Source organism: Cupressus sempervirens, chromosome 2 (genome assembly GCF_028749045.1).
Source record: "Cupressus sempervirens isolate cs-2001-9-10 chromosome 2, ASM2874904v1, whole genome shotgun sequence".
NCBI lineage: Eukaryota > Viridiplantae > Streptophyta > Pinopsida > Cupressales > Cupressaceae > Cupressus > Cupressus sempervirens.
This window is the reverse complement of record NC_143119.1, coordinates 237,238,941-237,253,904: the sequence shown is the minus strand read 5'-3', so window position 1 is coordinate 237,253,904 and position 14,964 is coordinate 237,238,941. Positions and strand designations below refer to the sequence as shown.

The following is a 14,964-nucleotide window of genomic DNA, read 5'->3' as shown; positions in this document are numbered from 1 at the left end:
AGGTCTACGCCCAAAGTTGCAGAAGAAAATGAAAATCGTGCCGCCGTCGTCATACATAGAAGCTTATAATAGAGCATTGGACCTCGAAAGTGAGCAGAAAACAAAGAAGAACACTAGCTCATCTGATTATGATGATGACAAGCCTATCGGAGAAGATAGCAGCGATGATGAAGGCAGTAGCAAGAAGGTCCGTGCCCTACAGAAGGACATGATCCACATGATGAAGGAGTTTTAAAAAAATGCAGAAGGAGACAAAGAGCAGTGAGCTGTGGTGCACAGAGTGTAAAACTGACAGTCATACTAAAGGATCTGTCCAAAGAACCAATTTTGTAACATTTTTCAGATCATGGGCCATTTGACAAAGGAATGCCCCTTTAACATGAAAACCAGAGGATCTCCGCAAGTGCTTCTTACATAGGCAACTTCCACATCAAGAGGGAACAAAAATGCAAATAGTGATGGTGCCACTCCGGGTGGGTACAGGAATAATAGCAGAGGGCAAAATAACAACAAAGCAAACAATAACAATAATAATGGCAACTGAAGTCGAATCCAGTATGATGCAAATGGACGGCCGATCGTTCAATGCCGAACATGTAATTTGTGGGGTCTTTTTGCACGGATTGTACAATGGTGAACACACCGAAATTATTATGTAGATGGTGTGGACCCGGCAATCATGAAGATGCCAAGTGCCCGAAGTCTGGAGTGAATCTGATCACTGTCCGGCAGATGAAGAAGAGGTTTTGGCAATTACGCAGAGACAAGCAAAAGAGTAACCGGACCTAGCGGAAGAAAAGAGGAAATTTGGGGAAGCATGGGTAGAGATTGAGAAGGCATCGTCTGCGGAGACATCTCAGTTAAAAGACATTACCAGCACCTTGGCAAGGAACTCCACGGAACAAAATATCATATGACAGATCTTACAAACACAGGTACCGGTCAAGATAAGTGACCTTCTCACAATGCCCCAGTTACGGACGGCCATTCTGAATTATACACCATTTTCGAAAGCAACAGAGGACACAGGAAGAGACAATAGGGAAGTGATGACAACAAACCCAATGCTGTTGGCACTCACATCTGGACGGCATCTAGCGGTTGTCAAGATGGGGATTTTGGGAAATGTTTTGACAGACACAATTGTTGACGGAGGGTCTGGCGTGAATGTGTTGCCAGAGGATACTTGGAAGAAGTTGGGAAAGCTGACACTGTGGCCACCTACATTCCAGTTGCTCACGGCAGAGCAGCACATGATCAAACCATTGGGAACCTTGAGGGCACAACCAGTAACTATTGGAACACAACCATTTTTATTAGACTTTGTAGTCATTACATTGAAAAGAAAAGGATATGATGTTATTCTGGGACAGAATTGGTTGGTGAAAGAAAAAGTAAAACATGATTGGAAACGAAATACCTTATCAATGGAGCACAGAGGCAAACAATTCATAATTGACCTGCACACACAAATGGTAGGTGAGGAGGCAGCATCGTCAAACTCAAAAGGTGAAGGTGACAGGGACGATGAAGGAAATGATGACGAAGGAAAGAGGAGAATGGAACCAGACGAAGAAGGAGTATTGACACTAGGAGGATCAAATGATGATGACCTAGGCTCGGTGAATGGCCTTGTCCACTAGCAGATAGAAGACTACGAATTTTTTCCGAGTTGTAATATGTTAAGGGTCGATGACGATGAGAAAATAGAGGAAAATAAATGTCTGAAGGAATACAGAGCAGCGGAAGAAGAAAAGGCGATTACGCCTGAAGCTGAGGGGAAGAACATACAGTCCAAACCCATAAAAAGGAAAGATCCAACCATTCGGTACACGGTGAACGGACTGCACAGAAAGAAACGAATGCATCGCACCATAAAATTAGGTGAAGGGTGCCGATAGCAAGGAAATAATCTAGATGCGCGACGACTGCAGCCACAGTGGGCGACGAAGGTGACACAGAACAGACATAAGGCATGGCATGACAAACTGAACAGGTTTCAGCCGGGGCAGTTGGTACTTAAGTACGACGGTCAGAATGAAATCAAACAGGAAAAGTTTAAGACAAGATGGGTTGGACCATATCAGGTCCGGGAGGTCGGCGACAATCGAGTGATAAAGTTGGGGATGTTAGATAGGCAAGATGTACCTCACGCAGTCAACGGATCCTACCATGCCAGAAAGATGTCGTCACTGTCACCATCGCAGAATGATCAGATGATTCCCTCATCGTTGTTGTTACAGAACGGCAATGCCTCGAGGCAAAATTAAGGTGCTACAATTTTTTAATTATTAAAAAAAAAAAGATTTTAAAAAAAAAAAGTGAATGGAGAAAAAAAAATAAAAGGGTTGGTGGAGTGTGCCGCAGGCAAGCTGTCCGCGGAAGGTGCCCCCGAGCAACTGTTCACGGACAACGGTCCGCAAGAGTTGCTTCGAGGACCTGGGAGTGCGTGTTTGAGTTGGAGATTCGAAGTGCCAGGAGTGAGAAAGGTGTGTGGAGGACTGAAATATTTTAGTTGGAGGCATAGGAGGATTGGAGGAAAGAGGTGTGTGTGTAAAGCTTAGTAGCTGCATGAGAAGTGGAGGAGCTAATTAATAAAATAGAAAAAGCAAAAAAAAAAAAAAAACAAAAAAAAACGGATTGGGGCAGTTCGGAATGAGTAGCAGATGATGCTAAAGGGAAGGGGACGCATCAATGGTTGCCAGAAAGAGTGTGGAATCGGCAGAAAATGACAGAAAGAGTGTGTTCCATGCAGTTTTGTGTGGGTTTCGGAGTGCTAATTTGGTCTTGGTCGCTGGGGGACCCCCAGTCATTGCAGATATCAGTCATGAAGTGTGACCAGTTGAGAAGAGTTGAAGCTACTGCAGGCATGGAGTGTCTGTGTGCCAGAGGCACTGGGAGTAAGTGTTGGCTGAGAGGCTGTCTTGGTGGATGCATAGAGAGCTCGGGGGGAGTCGGTCATCCAGAAGGCAGTACAACGACACTTCGCTCAGTGGACCCAGTGTTGGAGGCAGAGAAAGCAGCACGGGTGGCTATCAAGGTCAACTTAAAGAGGCAATATTGTGTTAGCAGAGGCTACAGGCACGGGACGAAGGTGAAAGTGATGTGTCAAAAGCAGATTTATCTTGTTATAATTAGTCCGTTAATATATTTTGTAATTGTCATTTGGAGATGACTTTTTCTTTTGGGGGGGATGATGTCGTCGGTAGAAACTGTGTCAGCCGACTTGATTGTTGTTGGTGTTTTTGTATTCTGTAGCCAACGTCGTCGGTAAAGATTTTGTAGCCGACGGGTAAATAGTTTGTAACAGACATAATGTTTGTGGCCGACAGACTCCTTCGGGAAGGTTCGGCGGATAGTATTTATATCCCATCTGGGATCATTGTAAATCATCATTCATCTTATGAAGCATAATGTAATGTCTGGCATATGCGAATATAATAAAAAGAGTTCTGTTGTTCGTGTTCATGTTCATTATTTGTGTGCAATCCTTAATTAACCTATGCGGTAAACACACTTCACTTGCAATATATAATTACATACATATCAGAATTGATTAATCTGAATATATACATACACTTATTTTCTCTTTATTTGCTCATCTTTTCATTTCTTCTCTCAATTATTGACTTCCTCATCTCTAGCCAATATTTATATCATTCAACTTATACCTTTGAATGATCCCACCTTTTCTTCTACGATGATCTCACCTTATGTAATATTGAATTTCAGCTAATCGTGCCTTTTGGATTAGAATATTTTTAAGACATCCTTTTACTTTATGAATTTAATATACCAAACCCTTTTAATATATCGATCAATGATAATACTTGTTTTTCTGCTTAAGATTATTTGTATCGGTTGTGGGTCAAACTGATGGCATCTTCAGGATATTTGAACTGTATTTACATATGCAAGAAACACTCAATCGCTGATTATATTTCTTGTTGGATAAGACAGATCTAGTCTTATATAATTTTTGGAACTTGGATGGCATATGACTTAACCAGAATACTAATGTATACTCCGCTACGATATTCAAACTCTTGCCACAACCTGGTAACATTTTTAATGATGATATTTTATCGGGCCTCATCTTGCTACATATAAGTGTATATGGTGGCAATATATTTCATTTTGACTTTGTACACTCATCGTGACTTGGCCAAGATTTGTCTGTTTCTACCTTCAATGAGGTCATCTTCTAAAATTACATTAACGCTGCTCCTGATGTCTCTTCGTACTATGATTTGAGTATTATAACCGCTGACTATCTTCATTTATCTATGTCAAGGTCATAGCCGGCCTATCAAGCTAGTCTCATTCAATGCATAGATGTTCATTTGGGAACTGTAGGTTCGTCGTTGCCATATTATATTCAATTCATATCTTTCTTTGTGGGATTCAATCTGCCCCTGTGGTTGGTCTTTATTGCGTCTATAGAATTAGATAATATCAAGTCTGGATTAGAAATAACCTGCTGCATGTGGCTTCATTATTTGATCAATTTATCATGGTTTAAGTCTTCAACTCTCAGTGACTCATCTTGAATGGGTTTTAATTCACACTGGAGTTTTATAGACAGCACAGTATTATTCACATCTGCTATTCCTTAGTTTTGACTTCTATACATATCAGACTCAGGCTCATTTCTCTTCTCGTGAGTTGGCCTAGCACCATTGAATACTTCCTATTGTCTTATTACTGATACTGAACACACATATATATCATATTTATTTTGACTTCATCTCTAATGGCTTTATCATAAACTATGTTTGGTTATAATGCAAATAGTAGTATATGTTGTCCATGATATTAAACTTCTTATTAATAAACCTCATACCTTTGACATTGATTATACTGAAACGTATAGTTTTGATCATGCTTATTAAACCTTTGACATCAATGACAGTGCTCTCATCATAATGGTTCACTTGAACCCATCTCTCATGAGAATGAATGGAACACTTAGCACTCATTGGATCTAGGTGAGGCTTACAGAACACTAATATAGCTGAAGTAAACAATGGCCAATATCGAACTAATGATGCTGCAAATTCATGGTATCGTCTTTATGGAAATTATAATCAAAATTTAAGAACCTATAGGAGGCCACGTTAGGATTAACTTGTAGAAGAGAAGTAATGATAAGGGCCACGTACAACAGTAAGTCCCTCCAATTCTATGCAAACACAACTAGCATATGATGGATGCTGCCTTGACGATGGAAACGCTGAACCCCTCAACTCCAAACATGGACGCGGCTTCCAGGAAAATGGCTTCAGCAATGTGACAAACTCATGCCAAACTCCCAAACAATAATGCTGCCCAGTCTGAAATAATAACAGATATAATGACACCTAAATTTGCAACATTTAATTCACCTTCCAGTCACAATGATTACAGTTTAGAAGGTTGAGATAGGTTAAGTAAACAATGCCAATATCGAACTAATGATGCTGCAAATTCATGGTATCATCTTTAATTACAATCAAAATTTAATAACCTTTAGGAGGCCACGTTAGGATTAACTTGTAGAAGAGAAGTAATGATAAGGGCCACGTATAATAGTAAGTCCCTCCAATTCTATGCAAACACAACTAGCATATGATGGATGCTGCCTTGACGATGGAAATGCTGAACCCCTTGACTCCAAACATGGACACGGCTTCCAGGAAAATGGCAGCAGCAATGTGACAAACTCATGCCAAACTCCCAAACAATAATGCTGCCCAGTCTGAAATAATAACAGAATTAATGACACCTAAATTTGCAACATTTAATTCACCTTCCAGTCACAATGATTACAGTTTAGAAGGTTGAGATAGCTGAAGTAAACAATGCCAATATCGAACTAATGATGCTGCAAATTCATGGTATCATCTTTATGGAAATTACAATCAAAATTTAAGAACTTATAGGAGGCCACGTTAGGATTAACTTGTAGAAGAGAAGTAATGATAAGGGCCATGTACAACAGTAAGTCCCTCCAATTCTATGCAAACACAACTAGCATATGATGGATGCTGCCTTGATGAATTAAACGCTGAACCCCTCGACTCCGAACATGGATGTGGCTTCCAGGAAAATGGCTGCAGCAATGTGACAAACTCATGCCAAACTCCCAAACAATAATGCTGCCCAGTCTGAAATAATGACACCTAAATTTGCAACATTTAATTCACCTTCCAGTCACAATGATTACAGTTTAATGTTGAAGCCCAAATCAGATTGAAATCTCTATTCAATACACTATACAACATCATTAAATTTAATGTGCAATTCAGAATCAAAACACTGATTCAATTTGCTATACACAACAGCAAATTAATGCACTGATCAAGAGGAATCAGTCCTCAATAAAACCTTGTTGAAAACCTTCAACAACTTCACCGAATAAAAAACAATAGCCAAGCAATATGAATCCTTTTTCTCTATGAAGTCTCTTTTATAATGCAACTTGGCTTCTTCTCACACTTTTCATTTAAGAGCCTTCATCATTACACCTCTTAATTAAAAGCTCTCATTTGATAATTTAATAATAATTTGACCACTAAATAATAAAACTTCCAAAAATTTTATCCTTTAAATGTCATGTGAAACAAGAGTCACACCTATTATTTTCCCATATGACCCTATTATTTTCCCATATGACCAAATCTCTTTCCTAAAATAGAATTCTATCTTAAAATAGAAAGGGTCCTTCTCAATCATCCCTAGACTTGCCATAAATAGTAGGTGTATAAAACTAAGCCCAAACGAAGTCCAATCTGAGTCGAACGAAGACCAAACTGGAACATACTTAATTGTGAAGAGGACATGACCCTCCGATAGCCAAGCCTCTGCCTCAAAAGACCCTCTATCCACAATAATTAGCCTACGAGGATCACAATAATATTCTAATCCCTCAAAGTCTAATGCTGGCAAAAATGGGGACAATACAGTCAATCATGATTGGCCTAAATGGGGATATTACATTTGGAACAACAAAGGAATATCTTTGTATTTACATGAAATGGTAGCCTTAACACATGGAAAGGAATATGAGCAAGGGTCTACATGTGTTGGTACAAGTTGCTACCATATTGCTTAGGGTGACAAGGTGTTTGAAATATGTAAAGCGAGGCCACAAGGGAACCATCGAAGTTTTGATTTTTACGCTAGTAGTGATACAGTATAGAGAACTTGTTAACCGTATGTGTGTTATCTGTGCATGTCTTAACTGTGCATGTGTTAATCGTATGTTGGTGTGAAGACAAGTTGTCATTATATGTGTTAACTGTGCGCAACATGTCCTAGGGCCCACTAATCGGTCTTACAAGTGTGATGTACAAAGTTGAGTTGTGTTGTAAGTTATGGGTTGGCATGATTGGAGGAGCCATACATGAATTTTCTGCTGGAAGTGTGGTATCAAAGTGTTTCTGATGCCTATGTGTGCCAAGGAAATATTACATCAATATCCAAACATTTGATCACTTGATCGATTAACACTGCATATCCAAGAACGATCATGCCTGAAGACCAAACAATGGCTCAAAATAATCGATAAGATCAACTACTTTGATCATATCGATTATACACAAAGATAAGACATCATTATCTATGATATCAGGCAAGACACAATACATAGGTCAGCAGATTAGCTAAGGCATATACCTTGGAAGATTGTGATGACATCGATCATGTCTATTAAGCATCTTGACAAGCATCGATTAATGCTAAAAGATAGTGATTTGAATGAGTATCAAGCTTATCGATCTAAGGAAGGAATTGACTAATCAAGTGATTAGCCATACGTACTAATTAGCTTAGTTACCCAGTTCTTCCCCCCAGCCCTTTGAACCAAACAAATTTCGAACTGGTCCTTGGTTCTGCTCTCAGTTCCCTTTTGGGTTCCACTTGGGTTCGAACCCAAGCAAGCTGGTTCCTCTCAGTTGAACCTAGATAGAACTAGGGCTGACCCAGGCAGGCTGAGTGCGAACCAGGTATAGTTCCACTGATATACATTCTATAATTTAGAGCAAGAAATGATTATTATAGAATTTGAATAAAGATCTTTAACATTACAAAACAAAATTTACTTAATTTAAAATATTTATCACATCCAACTAAACTAGCACTAAATATATCTTCCAATGAAATTTTCATATCCAATTGCTGATAATGAGCCCTATTCAATTAATTGGAAACTTTGTATTGTGATGAATTATATTTTAAACATTAAACATCTTCAATAGGTGAAGGGAGTTGCAAGCTACTTATGTAAAAAATTTCAAGTAGGATGTTAATTACAAACTAATAGGCTCTTTGTACAATGAAAAAGTAATAAGGATTCGACAACTTAGAAAGCAGAAAGTCACTAGTGCAGCTGATCCCATTGACATTGGCACTATTTGTGAATCAACTAATGCCTTTGATGATGAGAAGAAGAGATGAAGATTTAGATAATCAATTAGATGATTAAAACTTAGTATAAAGTTCTAACTGTTGAAAGACAAAACAATGATACTTGACTCGATATTATTTTAATATATTGGTGTTAATAATAGATATGATGTTATGATTACAAGTTTATAGTGTTTTGGTTGTTTTTATGATACTATGTGGCATTCTCATCTTAATTCATTCTTCTTGGCTGCATACATATGCATATGTATGTATGCATGTGTGTGTGTGTGTGTGTATATATAACTTTTACATGTTTTTGTACTAAAGAACCCAAACTAACCCAAATCGCATTTCAAAATTTTGTCGTACTGGCAAACTGATTCTTCAAACCCAAACTCGAACCGGTAACTTAGCTAATTAGTTAACAACTTGTGGTTAGCAATGTTAAACAAATTGCCAAGCATCAATTGATAATATCAATTAGAAAAATGAAGATGAATCAATCTGTCTTGGAAAGGCCAATCTAAATCAATGTTAAGCATTGCTGATGACAGCAACTAGTTAGAAAGACAGCAATTACGCTAATAAACTAACTGGTTATGAAGTTGACTACTTGGTAAGATATGTGTCCCTTCAAAAATGAAGAGGAGCAATCCTTTCTATTTGCAAGGTATAAAAGGGAGTCTGATCTCACTCCTTCAAAAATTAATTAGTAAACCTTTGTCTGTTCTTTGTATCCATATTGGATCTTATCATAGAGCATCAGCCTTTTAACACAATACGGTTGCATAGTTCAAAAGTGATAATCAGAGACAGCACCATCGTTGAAATTGTAAATTGACAAGATCAGAAGCAGTAGCATCATTATTGTTGCATGAGCATGTCTGCAGAGTAGAGACAACTACTTATCACTATAAGTGATGCCCTCCTATCTCTTTGTGTATTTATATTGATATATCAGACACAGCAGTATATGCAAGTTTGTACAATCATATCAACATACCAGACACAGCAGCATATTCAAGATTGCACAATCATATTGACATATCAGGCACAGTACATATCACTATAAGCAATAAGTCAAAATCAATTGTATGATTTGAAGGATTTATATCAGACATAGCACTTATAGAAGCATTGCTATCATCAGAAGGAGGTTCACTGCATAACCCACATTGTTATATCAAGAACAGCTCTCTCTCTCTCTCTCGATCTCAATATATATATATATATATATATGCAGATTGCAATATCATAACTTTGCATGATCCTTAAAGTCGTATAAGATACAGAAGTGATCTAATTTTGAATCTCTCTCTCTCTCTCTCTCTCTCTCTCTCTCTCTCTCTCTCTCTCTCTCTCTCTCTCTCTCTCTCTCTCTCTATATATATATATATATATATATAGCATAATCTAACATTCATATATATATATATATGCAGATTGCAATAGCATAACTTTGCATGATCCTTAAAATTGTATCAGATACAGAAGTGATCTAATTTTGAATTTATATCTCTCTCTCTCTCTCTCTCTCTCTCTCTCTCTCTCTCTCTCTCTCTATATATATATATATATATATAGTATAATCTAACATTCATAAATGGTACCACAGATCCTAAATTCCTAATTCATGGTCATAATTAGGACTTGAAGGAAATAAGTCGTTTGCAATTTATTTTGCAAGGTAATTATCCCAATTTTATGAGTTGTCATAAAAGGGAACATTACACAAACCCAAACCCACTTATACTGTTGACATTCTGAGAGCTCCATAACTCTCATTTTCTGTTCAGATCCCCAAACGGACACCCTTTTTCTTCCCAAAGTATAGGTGACTTATGCATGACCCTTTGTGTCTCAATATGGATGTTGGAAATAGTGTATTTTGTCCATTTTAATTTATGTTTATCAGCTCTTGAAAGTGCAATTGCAATTAGCCATAAAGTACAAATATTTAGGTTTTTCCTCACATCCTAGGAAATACTTTTCAAGAAACACAAAGAATATGAATGGATTAGAATTACAAGAATATTACCCAATCTTAACATCTTTTTCTTCTTAATTTTGACCGTTTTTTCAGTTTCTGGTCATTCCTGTTTACACATTTTAACTGTTTTATCACTGCCTTCTAATCTTTAAAATGAATTCTCTATTTGCATGGAATAATTTAGTTTTGTGTCATTTCCATTCCATTTTGTAATTCCCGGTCTGACATATTATTTTACTTTTGAAATTTATGCAGGGAGCTAGAAGGTTGAAAGATTTTAACATCAAGGATGCTTCTGGAGGCTCGTCATATAAGGTAGTGATTAGAAATTTTAATGTAAATGTCACTGAGAACTATTTGGAGATCCACTTTTTTTGGGCTGGAAAGGGAACATTTGAGATTCCAGTGAAGGGGACATATGGTCCTTTGATATCAGCTATCAAAATCAGTCCAAGTAAGATTCCTTTGCAAATTTGTCTTGGGGATTTAAGCAATGACCTTGTGTATTGAGTCTTTGTATATAATGGTATAGCAAAGTTTGTTTATCAATGTGGTTGAGTTAGTTGTTTTCTGTTTACTTCACTGTTAGTTTATACAAACTGATATCAAGCCCTGAGAATCTGTTCTGTGTAATCTAAATAGTTCACATAATTTTGATATTTGGCTAATTATTTTATTAATACCTCTAGTCAAAATATGTTTCAGTTATGCCTGAATCTTTAGCTTTGTCGATCAGCTGTTGAGCCCTGTCTTCTAAATTCATATTTCTTTGTTTCGACAGACTTCAAAATCAACAGCACAGACAATGGTAGAAATAAAATCAACAAAAGCATGATTATCGGCATAGTATCTGGGGCAGTAATTTCTTTAGGCTTCACAGTGTGCTTATCATTCATCTTTATTAGAAAAAGAAATAGAATGAAGAGCACATCGTTTTTGGCTAATTATGACGCAGGTAATGAGAACAGTGTCACACACAATCCACTTGTGCCAAATTTCAGGAAGATGTCAACGACTGCACTGACTCAAGTTTGTCTAAATGCTGTATACAGAATTGACAGATATGAACATAATTTCAAAAAAATTCAGCCTAGAGGTGATTAAAACTGCCACAATTGACTTTCATCCCGAGAATAAGATAGGAGAAGGCGGGTTTGGTGCTGTTTACAAGGTATGGAAAAAATCCCACATGGATATTTTTGCTTCAGTTGCCATGTCTAGTATTGGCTGAAATATACCTGAAACAAAGCACCCTGTCTTCTTTAATGCTTTTTTTTAGCAGGGTATACTTCCAGATGGAAAAATAATTGCAGTCAAGCAGATGTTTCCCAAGGCAAGAAAAGGCATTCGAGACTTTCTTAATGAAGTGGGTACAATATCTGCAATGCACCATCCCAATCTTGTGGAATTATATGGTTTTTGTGTAGAGCGACAACAGCTGCTCTTGGTCTATGAATACATGGTGAACAACAGTTTAGCTCGCTGTTTGTTTGGTACATCCTGATATATTATCCTGCAATGATGCAATTTTATATAGATCACAGTTTCAGTCTTCCCTTGGTAATAGAGTAGCGTGCATCTATTCACAAAATAATAAATTCCTGAATTTATAACCAATTGGAAGCATAAAGTACTTTTACAAATTGAAATAGTTTTGTAACCTAATTTGTAGGTCCTCAAGAATGTAGACTCAATCTTGACTGGCCTCAACGGTACAACATTTGCCTTGGGGTTGCACATGGCCTGGCATACTTGCATGAGGGATCTAGACTGAGAATTATTCATCGAGATATCAAAACAATGAACATTCTTTTAGATCAAGATTTGAATCCAAAAATCTCGGACTTTGGATTAGCCAAGTTATTTGACCAAGAGAAAAGTCATGTCACCACCAGATTGGCAGGAACAATGTGAGATTTCCCAAGAAAAGTTATTTTCTAAAATAAAAGTTAGGCATCAACACTATTAACAAAACTGTGAAAGGGTACATAAAGTTTAAATCTAATTTTTTTTAAAACTTTTTTTAGGGGATATATGGCTCCTGAATATGCTTTGAAAGGTCATCTCACCGAGAAGGCAGATGTCTACAGTTTTGGAGTGGTAGTTCTTGAAGTTGTAAGTGGCAGATCTCGCATGGACAAGAAACTGCAGGAAGAGATGGTTTATCTGCTGGAATGGGTAATAACTTTTTATTATTATTATCAATATGTACATTATTTTCTATTAATTAAATATATATGTACAATTCAATAAAAGTAAGGCCATGAGGTCACTCAGAATTACATGGACAGTGCTTGGAATCCTCTGTTTTTTAGTATCAGTTTTGATGAGATTCATTTTGTTTATGTTATTGTCTGTTTCATGATGTAACCCAATCCTTTTTCCTGTATTTATCTTACGTAAAACAAGACAACCATTTTTCTTTCGGATAATTTATGATAATTGTTTTGTGATACATTACAGACTTGGCATTTGTATGAGAAGAAAATGCTGCTTTATTTGTTGGATGTAAATCTCAAAAACTCAGTCTACTCCAAAGAAGAAGTTTTAAGGGTGATCAATGTGGGTCTGTTATGCACCCATGAATCCCCTTTGCAACGACCTTCAATGTCCACGGTTGTTGCGATGCTTGAAGGAAAACAAGAAGCGCTTGTTTCACATTCTCGGCCATCATATATATTGGAATGACAAACCAAATATACAGAAGAGAAACCATTGTGACACTCAGAAAGCTCTGGCTTGGAAGGACCATCCAATGACATTTTCAATACCTAAGCTGGCTCTGCTAATAAGAACCAAATGAAGGGACGATGGCAGCAAGAATTACCTTATATTACAGAATATCTTCTGATTTTCAGAAATTTCATTCCACGTGCAACCATTGATCAAAATTTGGATAATAATTCTATCTCGATGATTGGGTCACCTAATTATGAACATAATGTTGAGAAAATGTCTCAATCTTGTTTTCCCTATATTCATATTTAATTATAAATTGGTAAATTTTGTAATTATCTTTAGTTGTCATAAAGTCGTTAATTACAATTATTTTTATGACTTCTTCTATGATGCTTTTGAGTTGTCAAATTAAAAAAGCATGAGAAATGGAAGTTAAATGAAAATTTAGACAAGGAAGATCTTTCAAGAGGTGGATAAAATCTCAAGTTGAAAGAGGAAGTTTCTTATTTTTGTGATTAATGCCTAATCCATCTACAACCATGATTTATTGCTATCTGTTTATTTAGAAGCATAAAATTATCAGTATATTTTCACTGTAAAGTTTTATCTGTTTTTCAAACATATCGAGCATTATATTTATTAAGTGTTTCTTGAAAAAACATGCATGGATATTTTAACTTACTAAACATATTGAAATGATACACCACGTAGAGATGCTGCTAACTTGCTGGTAAATGAATTTATTTTCTCAGACTAAAGGAAGAAGAGATTATGCTCATGCTTCACAATTTCATTGTATGTCAAACAATTCTTACAGGTTTGTATTTAAAAAGATAAAAGTTAAAAATAGAGTAGCTTCAACAAATCATTTAACATTTTAAACAATCTTGTTGGAATTTATTGGTTCTGTCAGAACACAGTCAGTTGGAAATGTGTTTTGATCTTCTTTCTTCTTTCTTTTAATGTTTTTGGCAAGAAGTCAATACAAGAAGGCGAATTTGATTCTAAAAGTGAAAGGAAATTTTGGCATGGACAACAGATTGAAAAAAAAGAATGCTTATGCAACCATAGAATATTTCTGAGAAGAGCAGACGGCTCCAAATGAATAGAAGAAAATTTTAAAAATTAAGATTTGGTTGCAGTTCTAAATAGCTAATAGGAGATTTATTTCTAATCAATATTAGGTAACTCTCATTCTAAAATCGGAGGTGTTACCTTATATGATTGTATATATGCTCGTAGACTACCAGAGGGTTTTTACCTTTTTCTGTTTCTTTCCATCACCTTTTCATTGCTGCCGTGAAAAATAGGCAGGATTGATTGTCAAGAGGTGACATTTGTAGATTGTAGAAGAAACTTTCAGAAGATTTTAATGACCCAAGTGTTTTGTATATTTTTTTTGTCTTTTGATGAACTATTGACACCAAATGATTTTAGACTACCTTGCGGATTTCAAAACCCTTAATATTGTAAATTAATTTATTAAGGTCATAAAAACGAATTTCTAATTAATAGGTTATACAGTTGTCACTGGTAAAGGAAATTGCTGTCAGATGATTACAATGATTTTTATAGACTTGTTTTAAATTACTGTTTGGTAGCGTTCAAATTCTCTTACCTGTGGTTCATGGCCTCTGCTAAGATCATTGATTTCAAATGATTTGAAAAGATATTTTACTGATCTATTAAACATTACTCTTTGTAATTGCTGAAAACAAAAGGGGATCTGATACATGAAAATTAACTCTATTGTAGCCATTGATTATTAATTTCCTATCGTAAAAGATTATTAAATTGTTAAGAATAAATTCACAGCTAATATCGAAAAATAACACAATTGCAACTTCACTTATAAAATATGGAAAGAAATTCAGAACACAAAAAACACAATATTTTTGGACAAATTG

The 14,964-nt window shown here is 36.3% G+C and overlaps 1 protein-coding gene across 4 annotated transcripts in view; it reads left to right on the top strand.

Moving 5' to 3' along the window:
* The window catches only part of LOC149571915 (putative LRR receptor-like serine/threonine-protein kinase At1g53440), a 262,162-nt gene extending 248,505 nt beyond the window's left edge, over positions 1–13,657 (top strand). For 2 of the 4 annotated variants that reach the window (XM_089813318.1, XM_089813319.1), the window contains 7 exons: positions 10,634–10,832; positions 11,160–11,333; positions 11,431–11,549; positions 11,661–11,871; positions 12,051–12,288; positions 12,406–12,556; positions 12,842–13,657. In XM_089813318.1, coding sequence (XP_089669444.1) covers positions 10,634–10,832; positions 11,160–11,333; positions 11,431–11,549; positions 11,661–11,871; positions 12,051–12,288; positions 12,406–12,556; positions 12,842–13,066 — 1,317 coding nt within the window. In that variant the 3' untranslated portion in view covers positions 13,067–13,657. Of the gene's footprint in view, positions 1–10,633; positions 10,833–11,159; positions 11,334–11,430; positions 11,550–11,657; positions 11,939–12,050; positions 12,289–12,405; positions 12,557–12,841 lie in introns of all 4 variants that reach the window. The other 2 variants (XR_016359885.1, XM_089813317.1) reach the window with 2 other exon arrangements.
* Positions 13,658–14,964: the final 1,307 nt, after the last annotated feature.